Raw genomic sequence first — 17,099 nt, 5'->3', positions numbered from 1 at the left:
ACAATACTAATAGACTTGATATATTTGTCTTACATTGTATTTTGACATATCTTTACCAGAGAAATGATCTCGAGCTGTACATCAGTATAGCAAAGTGCCTCTCAGAGATGACGGACGAAGGGGTCAATCAGGTTTCCCAGGTTACTCAGGTAATATATGTGTAGTTCTATGCATTATTTCATTACTGAAATATGTTTCATTATTAAAGCGTAAATCACACATGAAGAGTTGTTTACAATATCCTTTTTGACATAATGTGGTTTTATATCAGACTTGTTACTAGATAATTTTAGGGCACTTACTTTCTGCTTCAGATGTCAGGTCTAGTAGCTGGCCTGGTGGTGTGACTAGTGTTTAAACATACTGTCTAGATGAATAGGAGCAACTTTTTAATACAATTTCTTACACTTTGTCAAGATCATTTTTGCATTACCTATGGGCAAAAATAAGAGCAAGACAATATCTTCCAGGTAACACCCACAAATGTAGGAATATTCTGACCAAAGTACTTGCTGGTGTATTGAAGACATAAACGCATAGTTCTGTTCACGCCTTTGGTTTCTTCTACGGTATACTGTCCTTTTGTGTGCAGAAAGGTGATCATTTGTAAAACAAGAACAGTTGGTAAGGTAATTGACAAGTAGCCTTAGACCCAGTCACATGATGAAGAAGCAAATCGATACAGAATGCTTTGTGAAGCCGACGTTGTGAGCACTGGATCCTTTAGCATAAACACATCCCTTTGGCATACTTAGTGGAGTACAACCCTGTGTATAGCTAGTGCCCTCAACCCTCATCTTCAGTGGCTGGTGATCTGCTTGTCACTGTCAGGTTTGCTTTTTAAGTTGGGTCCTTGAATATTTGTATCACATAGCAGTGCTTCTCAACATGGGATCACTGGGCCAGTGTCTCAGCAGTGTCTGATGCTGATTAGAAAGGGGAATTCTCAAGTCCTGCTTGAGACCATGGGGCCCAGCAATCTATATTGTAATAGTCTCTCCTATCAGGCAATTCTGGCTCATCCTAAGGTTGAGAACAGAGTGTTTGGCTCTCAACATTTTGGAAATTAGCTTATTTTAAACAGAAGCAGTTCAAGGAACTGGTAAGAGGTGAGATGCTATTGTGTGAGATCCAGATTAGCAGCTTCTGAGCAATGTGACTTCAGTTCAACTTCTTAGTTTCCCTGCCTGTAAAATGGGGACAATAGAACCTACCGCTGAGGGTTGTCTTGAGAGTTAGATCACTTAGTCCACAATGAGTACCTGGAACAGTACCAGCTCAAAGCAAGAGTTCAGTTATTACTTATCACCATATTCATGCTTGATACTGCACCAAAATTCAACAACTCTTAGTTTCTTCAAAAGAATTTGCAATATGGACTCTAGAACCATGCCAAGGTAGTTTGACTACTCTGATATTAAAATCTATTGGTTCATTTTGAATGTCAGCTCTTGGATAGATAGATGATTTTCTAGTATCATACACTGTCATTTGGAAAATGTTAGTTTGTAAAGTTTTGAAGGTCTTCTAAATGTTGATATGTTTTAGGATATAATACTAAAACATTATCTTTGTTGTCTCAGAAATCTTTTCAGGAAGTACTCTACCCTTTGGGAAGTTGTCAAGCTCAAAAAAAATTAGACAAAATTTTTCTGAAATATTTAATTTTATTAGCTTTAAGTTTAATTCTTGGTAACTAGTACTATGGGATACTTTTCTTGGTGTGATTGGATCGTCCCTTAAGTTTTTAATAAAATCTATTTAATAGACAGCTAAAATAGCTATAGTTTGCCAACAATTTTTTCAAGGAAAGCGTGCTCCATATGTAGAACTATTTTAGTTCTCAATTCCTTCTTTCCAGTGTTTGTCCTGATACAACCATGACACTGGGATACACAACAATCTTGTATGCTTTTTCACCAGTTTGTAACATAGAATATTGGTTGGATATTTTTTATTAATTACATTAATATTGAGTATAAATGGCTTATTTATTTATCTACTTATTTAATATGTATAGGTGTTTTGTCTGTGTGTATATCTGTGACTAACATTCATGCCTGGTATCCATGGAGAACAGAGAGAGTATCATACTCCCTGGATTAGAGTTATAAATGGTTGTAAACTACCATATGGGTACTGGAATTGAACCAGTGTCCTCTGGAAGTGGTTAAATGCTTTTAAACACTGAGCTATCTCTCTCAAGCTCCTCTTAATGGATTTTAAAAATTAAGTGGTGCTAAAAATGCAATGGATACCAACATAATTTGGTGGACTTAAAAAAATAGTCTTGACCTCTTAGAGCCTCTCAAAGGGCCTTGGGGTCCCCAGAATTCTGTGTGTCACATTTTGAAAACTGCTACACTAAATGCTTATGTTTAGACTGTATTATGGTTCAGGAAGTCCTGATGGAAGACCCCAGACTCAAATAGTATACAAGAACAAAGAGTGTTTATTCTGAAGAAACAACCAACATGGTGAGGTCACCAGTGCATCACAGTGGCGATGACCCCAGACAAAAGCACATAGGCCTTTTTATAGGGAACAGGGGGTCTCTCTAGAAGGATTAGTCATCTCTAATGTGATTGGTAGGGGCCAAAACCCTGACAATTTTGATTGGCTACTATGTTAGAGTTAGGTAATCTAAAACCTCATTGGTGGGTGCCAGGATGCCTCAGATGGACTGGACTGCATTTCCTTTGTCATGAATGATTAACCACAGGATGGGCTGCCCAGCACAGATGGCCTATCCTGAGATCAGATATCTCCTATTTATGTGGCTATCTTCAGGCTGTTTCTTAGGTGGGGAATTTTATTATCTTGTTCTTGGACTTTGGGGGTCTGCTGCTGAAGCAGATGGCTTATGGCCTAGTTTCTGAGTGAAGACAAAATGGAATGAATGAACCTCTTCATCTCCCCCCTTGAGTTAAGCTCCATCTCAGATCTTTGAGCTGTATCTATTGGCTGATACTGTTGTCTCAAGACCATGAGTTGAACAATGGAGATTTGCTTCTTAATGAACCTAATAAGGGCACTGATAATGCAAGGGCTGCATGTCAGTGTAAGGATCAATAGAATCCAGCTAAGGCAGAGGCAAGAATGGTTAGCCAAGGAGACCAATTAAAGCGGGATTCATAACAGCCTTGATTCTGTCTCAGTTTAGCCCTTTCTTCCAGTCTCTGGCGGACCATGGCCAAGTTATTTCAGATAATTCCCAAGTTGTTGGTATAGAAGCAACTCTGCTCCCTCAGGGGCTGGAAGAGCCAACCTCCCTGCTCCAGGAAGAGTAAATCTAATCCCCTTCTATTTTGGATAAGCCAATGAGTCTACTGACTGTTCTAGATAATGGATAGATTTTTCTAAGTAAACTAAATTTGAATCTATAAGATTGATTAGGCCTGGCGAGTCTGATCAGTTTTGACTAAGGCTGTAGCACCAATGCCGATTCCTGCAGCTGTGCCTGACCCCACAAGCACCAAAAGTAGAATTGGTGAGACCCCAAAATCTTGTTTTCCCTGTGATGATCTGAAACTGTCTCCATATAGGTACTGACAGGAAGGGAGTAAACTTGAGGGAACAGTGCAACAGGAACACACAGGCTAGAGTTTATTAGATGGACACAAGAGGTTAAGGCCAAGGTACACGCAAACCAAGTCTCATTAGGCAGCACGAGGTAGGAGTTGCTAGATTCTATGATAAGGGTATGATTGCAAAGATGCTTAAGATGGGAGAAACTATTTAGTCTTACCTCTTTTCCCATCACACACAGTCCCTTTCTAGTCACTGCTTGAAGGGTGAGGATAGGGGACTTTCCCCAGAAACACCTTGGTGGGCTTTTAACAAATTTCCTGTGGTAGCCCAGCCAGTATAGTATGGGGCCTGGGGTCCAGACAGAGCCAACAATCTTCTCTGATAAGGTCAGTAGTGGAGTTAATAAAATTGAAGGTAAGGTTGAGTAGTCCAAACAGGAGAGATGACTCGTAGACCCTAGGGAGAAGTGTGATAACAGGACAAGACTGAGTTTATGAAGGAAGAGGGCTCTGAGACTAAGGCTAATGTCTCAGTTCTTAGGACAGGTATTGGCATCTCAGGGGGTACTGGTTCTCTTTCTACAGAGGGAGGTCCAGATGGGGCTATTTGGTTTTGTATCTGGAAAAGGAGTCCCCTATTTTGCCTATGATATAATATTAAGCCCCCAATTTTTCCAGCTTTCCATCCTCTACTATTCTGTACCTTTTCTCTTATCAAGATGGAGATGGGGTTTCTCCCCCATGTTGAGCCTACCAGTCCTCCAGGTGTTGGGTTCACTATCCTGCCTATCTGGATAAGATCCCAATTACCATGCACCCGTGGGGCATTAGTCTTACACTCCATATACAGCAAAAGAAGCTTTCAGTACCACCACAAGCCCTTTAATCATTTGTCCCTGGGCACACATGGAGTTGGATGGTTGTGAATTGTCATTCTTGACAGCCCTTTTCACAAGTTGGCCTAGCATTTTGCAGATATTAATATGATGAACAGGGTTTGCCTCTTGATCTCAGATCCTTCCATATGTCTCTGGCCAGAGTTCATAGGTCTAGGTTGAAAATAGGAAAGGTGGTACTCACCGGACCAGTCAGTGTCAAAGCCTGTAACTCCCTCCCTAGCTCTCGAAGGGTTCTCTCAGGGCCTGGAAGTATCCATTTGGTGGTAACATCTTGGTAAGAATTGTTTGCTAATTTCTAAGTAAAGTGAGTATAAGGAGCAGGTAGATGGAGCTCTTTGGAGATTTATAAAGACCCTTCATCATCTAGGGTGCAGCGGGATACTTGTGAGGCAAGAATTTTTGAACTCTTAGATTTAGTGGATCCCAAGGATGGGTGACAGCTCACCAGTGTCTAGTGCTAGCCTCAGGTGCTTGATCATCTGGATGCCGTTCCCTGAGGTGTTTCAGCTATTGAATTGTTTCTTACCTGGCAGGTTTGGCGTGGGTATGGTGGATCCAAGTCTTTATCCCGTCAACCTTTATAGTTGTGGTCATTGTCAGTATCACCATATGCAGGCCCTTCCAGCAGGGCTCAAGGGTCTTGTGGTTGTGTCTCTTAATCCAGACCTTGACACCTGGTTCAAAGCAATGAGGATTAGGGGGTGCAGACTCATAGATTTGGCTGATGCTTGGCCATATTGACTTTTGCATCCTGTGAAGAGCCTGTAACACCTCTAGAAACATCTGATGGCCATATTCTGAAAGATAAAACCTGGTCCATTGTCAGGGCCCAGCCACAAGGGCAGTCAATACCTGGGAATGATTCTTCCAGTAACTTCTTGGCTACCAAAGTGGCGGTCTCTCTCCTGGTAGGGAACACCTCTACCCAAACTAAAAAGGTGTCTACAATGACTAGGAGGTATCTATACCCATACAGACCTTGCTTAATTCAGTGTAGTCTATTTCCCAGTTTACACCTGGCCTTTGTCTTCATAGCCTGATTCCTGGTCTTCCTTGCCCCGTGGTTAGGGGGTTTACTACCTTACAGGCCAGGCAGTGGGAAATGACCTCATGTACTAAGAGTCCTAGTTAAAAGATTTTGTACTTGGCATTCCTCAGCAGTTCTTTGAGATTCCTGTGGTCCAGGTGGGTATTCTGATGAACCTGATGTATAAGCTGTCTAGCAAATTCTGAAGGATCACATGACCTTCCACTGCTTAGAACCTTTTTTTTTTTTTTCTGATAAAGTCCTTGACATTTTCTTTGATCCCTTTTGCCTTCTGGGCTGTAATTTGGAGCATGGGGAAGCTCTGGAGGGGCCAGAACTACCATTGCTTTGGCTGTGAAGTCTAATGCAGTCTCTTTTGCAGCCTATTGGCTAGCCTGTTTTCTTTTGCCCTCTCATCCATGCCCTTTTGAAATCCTGGGCAGTGAACAGCGGCTACCTTGAGGGGCACCCATAATGCCTCTAACAAGACCAGAATCTCATCTTTATTTTTGATAACTTTTCGTTTTGCTGTGAGTAGCCCCCTTTCTTTATATATGAGTCCATGAGCATGAGCTATAGTGAAGGTGTATCAGCTGTCTGTGTGTAGATGTTAGCAGATTTGCCTTTTGCCAATTTAAGGGCCTGTGCCAAAGCAATTAATTCAGCTTTCTGAGCCTAAGTCCCAGATGGTAGGGTCTAAGCCCATATTATATAGTGTCAAGAGTCACCACTGCCACACCTGCATAACTGATTCTTCCTTGCATGAAGCTGCTCACATCTGCAAAATAAGTCCCTTCTGTATCCAGCCAGGGGATATTCGTTAGGTCTGGTCTCAGATTCTGGACATGGTTCTTCACTATTGAGCAGTCATGCATGATGTCCAGGTTCAGGAGCAGAATAGCTGGGTTCAGGGCAAAGGCAGGGTGGTATCTAATGCAGGGTAGGTTTAGGAACAGGGACTGATAGTGCACCAAGTGGGCATTAGATATCCAGCAGGCTGGGAGAGGTTTGAGAAGTCCCTCAATGGCATGAGGAGTGTTTACAATCAGTTCTTGTTCCATGGTGTTTTTATCTGCATCCTTGACATCCTTGACCAGCAAAGCAGTGGCTGCCATGATGCATAGGCAAGATGGCCATTCCTGTGATACAGGGTTCAGCTTTTTAGAGAGATAGACCACTGATCTTTTCCAAGGGCCCAGGGTCTATGTCAGTATCCCTTTGGCTATGCCTTTGTTTTCATCTGCATACTAATAGAAAGGCTTGTAGATGTCTGCCAGGCCAAGTACTGGGCCTCAACTGTTTCCTTGAGCCCATGAAAAGCTTTGTCCATCTCAGGAGTCCAGTTTAGAGTGCCCTCTGGTGACCTCATTCTTCAGTGACTGTTTCCTTAACCTGCAAAATCACCTGGAGTGGAGGTAGGAAAGGTCTCAGCCAAGGAGGGGGCTCTCCACCGGATGCTGCCAGACAGTGATGTATGGGACCTGTTCAGAGTATCCAGGGCTTCCAAACACAATACCCTTAACCAAGTAGATAGTAAGAAAGTGGAAAATGCCTCCTTTGGGCCATCCCACATTGAAGGCTGGCCAGTCATTTCTACAAAAGACAATCAGTTTCCTTGACCATACAATTAGGCTCCAACTCTCCACCAGGTGTTTGAAATCCTTGAAGTATGACTGGACTATATCCATGGGGTGTATCTCACTGACTTCCCCATGTTTTTTCTTAAGAAAAACAAAAAGAATAAGTAAAACACAAACACAAAACCACAAAAACAAGTCTACCGGGGTCCAGAAAAGAAACTTAAATGAAGCTGATAGTGGCCTACCCTAAGAATAGGCTCTGTCAATCAGGAGTGTCCTGCCAGTCTCTATCAAAACCTGTGTCAGACTGGTGCTCTCTGACTCCAGCTGAAGGGAGTCCAGAGGAGGTGGCCTATCCTAAGAACAGTCTCTGCCAACGAGGAACAATCTGTCAGCTTCCACTACAAAGACCAGGGTCAGACTGGAGCTCTCTATCTCCAACTGAAGAGGATCTGGAGCATCCTCAGAACCTCCTGGTCAGGAGTGAGTTACTGGAGTATTCACCCTGCCTCCTTGGCCTCCAGAGTGCAAACAAAATGAAAGAAATTCACCCCATACTGAACAAGACAAAGGATGAGTCAGAGTAAGACAAAGATACACAGCACACAGAGGTGTGCCCCAACTCACTGATAAGTGGGGAGTCAATTGCTCCCCCCAAATGCTCTACTATCAAGTTGGGACCCCAGCAAATCCCAGACGAGCCCTCAAATGTTAGGGTTCAGGAATCATTGAAGGAAGACCCCAGACTCAAATAGTATGCAAGAACAAAGAACATTTGTTCTGCAGAAATAACCAACATGCTGGGGTCACCACTGCATCAAAATAGCGATGACCCCAGACAAAGGCATGCAGGCTTTCTTATAGGGAACCCGGGGAACTCTCTAGAAGGATTAAGTAATCTCTAATGTGATTGGTAGGGGCCAAAGCTCTGACATTAGTACAATTTTGATTGGCTACTATGCTAGGGTTAGGTAATCTAAAACCTCACTGGTGGGTGCCAGGATGGCCCAGATGGACTGCATTCCTGCATCATGAATGATTAACCACCAGTTGGGCTGCCCAGCACAGATGGCCTATCCTGAGATCAGATATCTCCTATTTATATGGCTATCTTCAGGCTGTTCCTTGGGTGGGGGATTTTATTATCTTGTTCCTGGACTTTGGGGGGTCTGCTGCTGAAGCACATAGCTTATGGCCTAGTTTCTGAGTGGAGACAAATGGAGTAAATGTACCCCTTCAACTGGTATTTGGAATGTAGTAAGTGTAGTATGTATTATGCTATTATTCTGTATCCTTACTTCCTAACCTCCAAACACACTCATAGTTTCCATGGGAATAAAATGTGGCGTTGCAGCCATCTGTTGCGAGTGCATTTCAGTGTAACACAGGCAGCTAGATTCTGTGCTATAGGAAGTGAGCAGCTCTAGTATTTGGGGGAAAAGTGTCAAACTCACCCTTCTGACTGCTTTTCCCTTGAGGTTTTACTGACACTTCATTAACTTACTAACGACTAAACAACTGGTTCCCCCTCTCCCAGGACAACATAGAAAAGGCTGCCTTTGTCAAGTTGTACTTAGTCTCTCAAGGACGACTCCCGTTGATGAGCCTGACTGATCTACTCACTGCTGCTGTGCAGCACCCCGAGAAGGAGACTCTAGCCTGGATGATCTTGCACAGCTTATACCAGGCACGCATTGTGAACCACACCAACACAGGTGAGCACAGAAACGTTTGCCTGCTGTAGCTCTTCAGCTGCATGTTGTCACCTCAACTTCAAAGCTAGCTTGTTTGCTGACACAGGTCTGGCCTTACCAAAGATGAGTAGTAGTGCTTACGATGGATGATAGGCTGTATCGCACACCACCCATTTTTGGATAGAAGAATTAAATACTTTTAAAGGATTTTCATATTATCTTTGTTCTGCTGGTCTACCAATGGTTCTCAACCTGTGGGTCACAAACCCTTTGAGGGATAACCTTTTCACAGGAGTTGCATATATGATATCCTGTATACTGGATATTTACATTATGATTCATAACAGCAAAGTTAAAGTTATGAAGTAGCACTGAAAATGATTTTATGGTTGGGGTCATCAGAACATAAGGAACTGTATTAAGGGTCACATGCCACTTAGGAAGGGTGAAAACCACTGACCCAGACCATCATGGATACAACACTAGGTTACTTCTGTCAGTTTTACCTTAGTTTTCCAAACACACAAGATGGAAATGGACTCTCCTGATAATAGAAAGAAAATGGTTTGTCGGTGGCCACTTAATTAAGAGTCAAAAAGGAAAACAAAGAAACTTAAATAATCTGTGTAAAAAGACTTCTCAGGGTGTTTGTTTTTGTTTGTTTGTTTGTTTGTTTGTTTGGGGGGAAAGGGAGAAAACAGGTTTGTAGACCAGGCTGACCTTAAAGTCCAAGAGATCTCTGCCTTTCCTTCTCAAGTATTAGGATTAAGTTAAATGTGCACTGCCATGCCTGGCATGTTTGCTTACAGAGCATTTTAGACACTAAATTGTAATGGCCCCTTGAGGATAAAACTTGCTCTTGGCTATGTGTTTATTAGGTCACCTGATATGATGAAATTAAGCAGTTTGCTTATATCCTCCTTAGTGCCTAGCACCGAAGAAGAAAATGGCCTTGTGATGAGAAATGTAATTTTCTTTTATTTAAATAAATAAATTTTATATATTGTGCCCTCTCCCTCTCCCTTCCTCCCTCTCCCCCCTCTTTCTCTCTCTCTCTCTCTGTGTATGTGTGTATGTGTGTGTCTGTGTGCCTGAGTATGGGTACACATGTACTATGGTGTATGTGTAAAAATTAGAGGGCAATTTTGGGAGTGTGGGTCTCTCTTTAACTATGGGTTCCCCATATCTAATTCAGGTCATCAGGCTCTTGTGCCGAGCATCTTTACCTGCTGGGCTGTATCATCCGCCCAAGAATTTTAAGTTTTCATTCTAAAGTAAAAATATGTTTATTGGGAACAAATTTAGTAGCTGTTTCTAATTTTTGATAAAAATACTTAGAATAAACTAGAGATGTCTGATGTTGCTTTTGATTCTGATCAGCCTACTTCCTTTTCCTCTTATTAAATTCTTAAGATGTTCCTAAGTAGTTTTTCCTGTGCTGGAACCCCTCATTTAAAAAAAAAAAAAAAAAAAAAAAAGAAGAAGAAGAAGAAGAAGAGGCCTGGACTGATGGCTCAGTGGTTAAGAGCACAGGCTGGTCTTCTAGAGGGCCAAGGTTCAATTCCCAGCACTTACATGGCAGCTCACAACTGTCTGTAACTCCTGATCCAGGGGATCTGACACCTGCCCACAGACAGATGTGTGATCAGATTACCAATGCACATGAAATAAAAATATTTTTTAAATAATCATATCTCTCAATCCCTATACTGATATTTATTCTCCAGTTACTCTGTGGTGGCTGGTTGGTGTTTCTGTTTTTTATGTTGTCAGGACAGGCTTCTGATTACTCCAGCGTATTGAGACTAGGAAAGCACAGGAGGAATATAAAACAGCTAACTACCGGAGATTCAACATTATTGCCTAGTTACATTCCAGATTTCTCCTGGTGTGTTCAGTTTTCAGAGGAAAAACTTCAATAAATGTGTTCTGTCACTACTGGGCAGAGAGACTCAAGGGAGGATTCACTTCAACAAAAAGTCTAAACTAATTTCCTGATGTGAGTAGTGTAAACTTTAGCCTGGCAGCAACATTTCCAGAACTGCATCTGAAAGCTGTTCAAGGACCTCTGACCATGTGTCCTGCTTCGGTTGTGATGATTATTGCTAATCCATGATGGAAAAAAATACTCGTTTTGTTTCAGGCGTGTTGAAGAGACTGGAGTGGCTCTTGGAACTGATGGGTTATATGAGAAACATTGCTTACCAGTCAGCAACTGCTCAGCATGTGGCTCCTGATGAGGTACAATCTAGAGAAGCAGCAAACTTAACTTAAAATTAACTTAGCCGGGCAGTGGTGGCGCACGCCTTTAATCCCAGCACTTGGGAGGAAGAGGCAGGCGGATTTCTGAGTTCAAGGCCAGCCTGGTCTACAGAGTGAGTTCCAGGACAGCCAGGGCTACACAGAGAAACCCTGTCTCAAAAAACAAAAAAAAGTAAAACTTCTATTTCCTAAAAGAAGACTCAGTTGCTGTGTTGCTCAGCTTTTCACTGCTGTAACAAACACCAGAGGCCTTCAGCTGACAAAGTGAAATCATTCATCTGGCTCACAGTTTGGGGTTCTAGCCCAGGGTCCATTGATCCCACAGCTTTGGACATGTGGTGAAGTGATGCTTCATGGAGGGAATGCATTGCTGAGCCAGATCTAAGGCCCATAGTTCTTTTCAGGGCACACTCCCTCCCCAATTCCCAAAGAGCTCCTACTACTTACTGCCACCTATATGGTCTACTACTTTCCCATAGCATCTGCCTGGGGACTAAGTCTGGAAGCCATGGCCTTTGGGGTCATCCAAGATCCAAAATCAAATATACTCTCACAACTTTTCTTCCTTTTATTTTGAGAAACACTGGAAATAACTCTTTGATGCCATAAGGAAACAGTATCTATTGTTGTGTTTCTTGAGATGCCAAGACTGTCTTTAGAGAAATATTTTTAGCAAAACATGTTCTTTGATGCAAAGGACTCAAAGAATACTAGTTAGAGGAGAACCCCAGAGTCCTCATAGTGTGTGTAGGAATGCCAGGCTCAGGTCTCTGGGTTCTCTGCCTCATTTGACTAGAAATGCCTAGGATGAAGAGATTCATGAGTTATATGCAGAACATCTATGTGTGCTGACTCCTGCATGTGACATGTGAAGGTTTCCATCAGATCTGCAGTGTGCCTTATGACACCCCAAAGAAAAGGGTCCTAGTATTGAGTGATTGTAAAAACCAATACAAACAATACAATAATTGAAGCATAGCTCTATTCAACTCTTTTTTTCTTAATTTTCTGTGTAGGCATTCTTCCCAGTTGAGTTAAAATTTGCATAACCTGATATGTTCTTTGGAATTCTGAACCATTTATCTCCCACCAGCCTGGGAGCACATAGGGAGGGACCCATGACTCCAGCTATATATGTAGGGGAGGATGGCCTTGTCGGCATAGGTGGGAAAGGAGATCCTTGGTCCCATGAAGGCTGGATGCACATTGGGGGGGAATCCAAGGGTTGGGAGGTGGGAGTGGGAGGGGTGGTGGGGGCACATCTTCATAGAAGCAGGAGGAGGGGGGATGGGATAGGGAGTTCCTGGGTGGGAGTCGGGGCGGGGGGAATGGGGTAAGGGAATAACATCTGAAATGTAAATAAAATATCCAATAAAAACATACTAAATTTAAAAAAAATGCATAGCCTGATATGTTCTTTGGAATTCTGAACCATTTGTCTGAAGAGTTGTGTGTCTTTTTGAAGTTATTAAAATTTTAATCCATTAGTTAGGATCTTAAGAGATTGAAAAATATGTTTTTAAAAAATATTTATTTTTTTAAGTTGTAGTCTTTCCCCTTTCTTTCTGATTTCCTGAGCTTTTATTAACTTTCTGTTTTCTTACCTGCCCCCCCAAAAAATCTCAAAATTCTTAGCATGAAAATTAGCTGAAAAAGTATAATTGAGATCACAGTAATTCAGCTGGAAGTGTCCCCATTACTATATCTAAATTTTTTACAATTGTCTAATGTAGCCTGAAGGTTGGATTACAGACAGATTTTTTTTTTAATGTCTAAAGATAAACTTTTTATTTTTAAAAATAAAATGTTTCATATTTTTTAAAAAACAGTTTTGTTTATATAACAAATAACTTGCTTAGTTTATTTATCTTTTTAAAAAACACCAAAACTGGGGGAAGTATTCAGATCTTGATATGATTGAGAATTAATTGTATTTCTTTGAAAATGTTGGAGGAATAATCTGGAACTGCTGGGTCCTCCCTCACATAAGGAAAAAAAAAAAAAAAAACAGGAACCTTCCAAAGCCCAGATAAGCTCTACAGTTGGCATGGAAACTAAGTTTGCTGCTCAGTGCAGTTCCTCTTCTGGGGCAACAGGAGTAGTAGGAGAAAGAGAAGACCGCCTTGCATCATGATAGAGGCTGTGTTTGTGAACTTGTGTAACTTTGAATAAAACATATGGTCTCATGTTGCTTGTATTTTCTTAACAGGCTTTGGACTTCTTGATGCTGATATTTGCAGCTGCAGTGGTGGCATGGGCAGACCATGAGGCCCCCCTTCTCCTTGGCCTCAGTGCCAGTTGGTTGCCATGGCACCAGGAGAATGGCCCTGGTGGGCCAGCAGCAACCTTGCTTGGCAGGAGTCCGATGCATAGAGTCACTGTGCAAGAGGTTCTCACTCAGCTCCCCCGTAGCATGCTACTGCTGCTACAAAAGGAGCCATGGAAGGAACAGACCCAGAAGGTGAGGGGTGGCAGCCACCTGCTTAGCAGGACAGGCAGGCTTTTGTCTCCAACAGTTGCTGCTGAATGATGAAAGTAGCAATTAGATGAAGCTTGGATCACACCAAAGGCTTTCATACTCATCCCCAAATATCACTCTCATGCCATGTGATAGAGACAGAGGCCAGCCCAGGGTCAGGGTAACTATTGTCTAGACAACTGACAGCAGCAAAAACTCATTTATGGTGAGGGGGCAGCTAGAGAGAGCCTCTATCTCCATCCATTTATTGAGTGAGCTTGTGCTCTTGATCCTGGGTGGAAAGGATACATTTTACCTCCAATCCTTGATGTCAGGACACATAGGCAGACAAACTCAAGATCCACGATGGTGTGCTGTGTGGGATACGAGATGAAAAGTAAGAGAGGGGCATGGACCCATATGCAGGGGTGGTTCAGAGAACATTCCAGGGGAAGTGTAGCTCTAGAGTAGCTATAGTACTGTGACATAGAAAGGTCTGGTTGCCTTATTCTGTCTCACTATGTGTACTTGCCATAGCTGGCCTGTTGTAGATCCCAGACAGGGTTTTGTTGAAGTCCAGTATCATAAGCAGCACTTTCATGATTCGTCCTCATGTGCAGACTCGCAGCTGAACACATGGAAGCTCCATCTCCTTTACTTGGCTTTATCTGGCTCTGTCCTGTCTCTAATACAGCTGATTGGAAGATTCTTTTCTGAATCCTATTTAATCAAAACTATTTTTATGATGTTGAAAACTTTAATACTTTGCCACTTATTTTTGAAATATGAACATTAATCCTTAAAAGCATTTCTGAACTGTAAGCCTGGCTTAGCTACGCCTAACCCCACCGAGTGTCTCAGCTGAAAGGCCTTTCACCGTTAAGTCAGGTAAATGTTAGGAGGCTACCCCAAGCTTTGTATTTTATGTTCTACTTTTAACCAAAATAAACATAGTCTCTCCTATTATTTCCACACTGGAACACTGTTCACCTTGGATACAGGATAGATATCTTAAATTCATTGTGTATTTGTAGTGACTATTTACTAGTAAGTTATAAAACACGAAAGAAAATTTCTGAACCTATGATTCTTGGCCAAAATGCATATGAAACCAGGTGGAAGATGGTATGATGCAAAGAAAGTCACATTGCAGCCACATATAGCTCTGTTCAAGTCTTGATCTGCTATTATTCAGAGGAAGTTGACTTGGATCAGGTCGCTAACCCTGTCTGAGCATATCAGAGTGACTAGAGATAATGTTCAAGATAAGCTGAAGCCCTCTGGGCCCATGTCTACCGTATGCTTCCCACACAAGGTCTTAGTATATCTCTGTATGGAAAGTGGGTTAGGTTTAGTGAGGCCTCTTGATCAATTGTATCTTTCATCCCTGTCTCATCTCTGCACCACCCCCACCCTCATACTATCCCTGCTCTCCTTGCCATTTCTACTTCTCCAGCCTCTACAGGAAATGCTTCAAGACCTTTGCACTTCATGTATGCAGGCCCAAGAGACTGTCTGTTCTCATACTAATGGTGGGATTTACTTCACTGACAATATCCTTTTTCACCCTAGTTCATTGACTGGCTATTTAGCATCATGGAAATTCCTAACGAAGCCTTTGCAGCAAAGTCCAAGGATCTTTTGAAAGGTATTACTTCATGCTTTATGCCCAACATGAGCTAAAACTACTTGTGATGAAATGGAAGAGCATCAGTTGGGTACATGGGCTCAAGAAAATGCCCTTACTATGGCATTTTGAGTCAGAAAAATGGGGTAAAAAGGAGAGCCAGTGCCATTAAAAATTAACTTTAGATAAGTAATATTAAATATCATTATAATTATAAAATAATTAAATTTTGCAAAATTCAGAAAAGTTTAAATATAGCCAACAGAAATCCAGAGTTTCAGAGACAGTTTTGATGATGTCTGTAAGTTTTTCTTCATCCTGTATGTGAGGACTCTTGTAAAATATTTGTAATGGGAAACAATCGGGAAATACACAGAGAGTTCTCATTTCAGCTTTTATGTTGTAACACGATTTGTAAACCCTACAACACCCTACACTAACTTCTGGTAACAATGATACTGCTCTGTTTTCAGAAGGGAACGAGGTGCTGACCGAGCTGTCAAGCACTCTCATTCCCACACTTCTCCCTGCACTGGCACATTACGACTGTAGGAATCCCCAAATGTGGAAGATGTTTCTGAAAGTTTTATAGAGTTGCAAACTCAGCTATGAGGTGTGATTTGGCCATTCGCCTCACGACCTGAGATGGCTCATACTTGTCACCTGTGTCTTGGGACTTGCGGTTCTGGAGCCAGCAGCTCCTGCTCATGTCCTTGGGGCTTGCTGATAGGAGTCCGTATTTGTGTGCAGCAGGGAGTTTGGACCAATGATGGTTGCAAACATATGCTATCTTCATTTACAAAGGTACCAACTGATATCAATAAAGAAAACAATCACTTGGTTTAAGGAACCACACCTTTTCTAGATTACATAGTCATTGGTTACTGGAATGACCTGGGTTCTCTACATTCCTTTACATTTTTTTTTTATTTTACATAACATCTGAATATATTAATATTCTAGAATAAGATAAGAAATATGTAGTAATTACCAAACAATGTTAATCAGAATTTCTCTACTTTTAATTGTTCCTTGGGACCCGTAACACAGTGGGAAATACATACATTACAGATACATGTCCAGGTAAAATTTAGTGTGAGTACACTTGCTTCATTGAGCACAAGAACTCAGCGTTCTTATAGGTGTGAGGGCTTCTCTTTAATTAAACACTTAATGGAAATAGTTCATGTATAAAAGAAGACAAACTTAAAGTAAACCGTTACAGAGGCAGCATTTTATGTAAATAGTAATGACATTAAGAGAAACAATTATCACTAGCACCAAACATCAGTAGGTCTGCAAATTTTCCTGTTGACTGCTTTGACACCTTTTTGATCAAAATGATCATTTCAGACACAGCCCAGCTCTGTCAAGTCCATCAGTCTGTCCTGTGTTCTTGTCCTAGCCACCCTGCTATCCTTGCGAGTTCTCCCAGAGTTTAAAAAGAAAGCTGTATGGACCAGAGCGTATGGTTGGTGAGAGTCCCAGGAACCAGCAGCATTCTCCACCAAAGCAGACAGACCAAAGAAACAGAAGCTTTTTAGGACTGCTGTCTGAGATCTGTGAGAAGTGATACTCACCGTTGGAGGTCATGAGAAGATGGCTACATACTGACATCTCACCGTGTGTGTAGCCAGGAGGGGGTGTATTCCTTGGGTACCTGGGCATTTGAAACTGAAATAGAACATAACTTCTATATGGACAGAGTTCATTGTAAGTCTTCTTTTCTTTGTGAAAACTGGAGTATATTTTCTCTCCCTTAAGTTCTAGTAAAATAATCTTACGAGTTTTTGACAATGTGACTTTTGTTTTTAAGTGTGTGGGAAGGCCAGGTAGTGGTGGCGCACACCTTTAATCCCAGCACTTAGGAGGCAGAGGCAGGCGGATTTCTGAGTTCGAGGCCAGCCTGGTCTACAGAGTGAGTTCCAGGGCAGCCAGGACTACACAGAGAAACCCTGTCTCCAAAACAAAACAAAACAAAAAAGTGTGTGGGAAGATTTTGCCAGTGAAAGCAAACCATAC

General features: G+C 41.9%; 1 protein-coding gene across 1 annotated transcript in view; it reads left to right on the top strand.

Annotated features, from left to right (window-relative positions):
• The window catches only part of Focad (focadhesin), a 225,907-nt gene extending 209,033 nt beyond the window's left edge, over positions 1 to 16,874 (top strand). The window contains exons 29-34 of the mRNA XM_028773373.1: positions 60 to 149; positions 8,574 to 8,751; positions 10,874 to 10,971; positions 13,202 to 13,453; positions 15,023 to 15,098; positions 16,483 to 16,874. Coding sequence (XP_028629206.1) covers positions 60 to 149; positions 8,574 to 8,751; positions 10,874 to 10,971; positions 13,202 to 13,453; positions 15,023 to 15,098; positions 16,483 to 16,556 — 768 coding nt within the window. The 3' untranslated portion in view covers positions 16,557 to 16,874. The remainder of the gene's footprint in view (positions 1 to 59; positions 150 to 8,573; positions 8,752 to 10,873; positions 10,972 to 13,201; positions 13,454 to 15,022; positions 15,099 to 16,482) is intronic.
• Positions 16,875 to 17,099: the final 225 nt, after the last annotated feature.

Source organism: Grammomys surdaster, unplaced genomic scaffold (assembly GCF_004785775.1).
Source record: "Grammomys surdaster isolate TR1022 unplaced genomic scaffold, NIH_TR_1.0 225, whole genome shotgun sequence".
Lineage (NCBI taxonomy): Eukaryota > Metazoa > Chordata > Mammalia > Rodentia > Muridae > Grammomys > Grammomys surdaster.
Note: the sequence above shows the minus strand (reverse complement) of the source record. Positions and strands in the feature narration are given on the sequence as shown.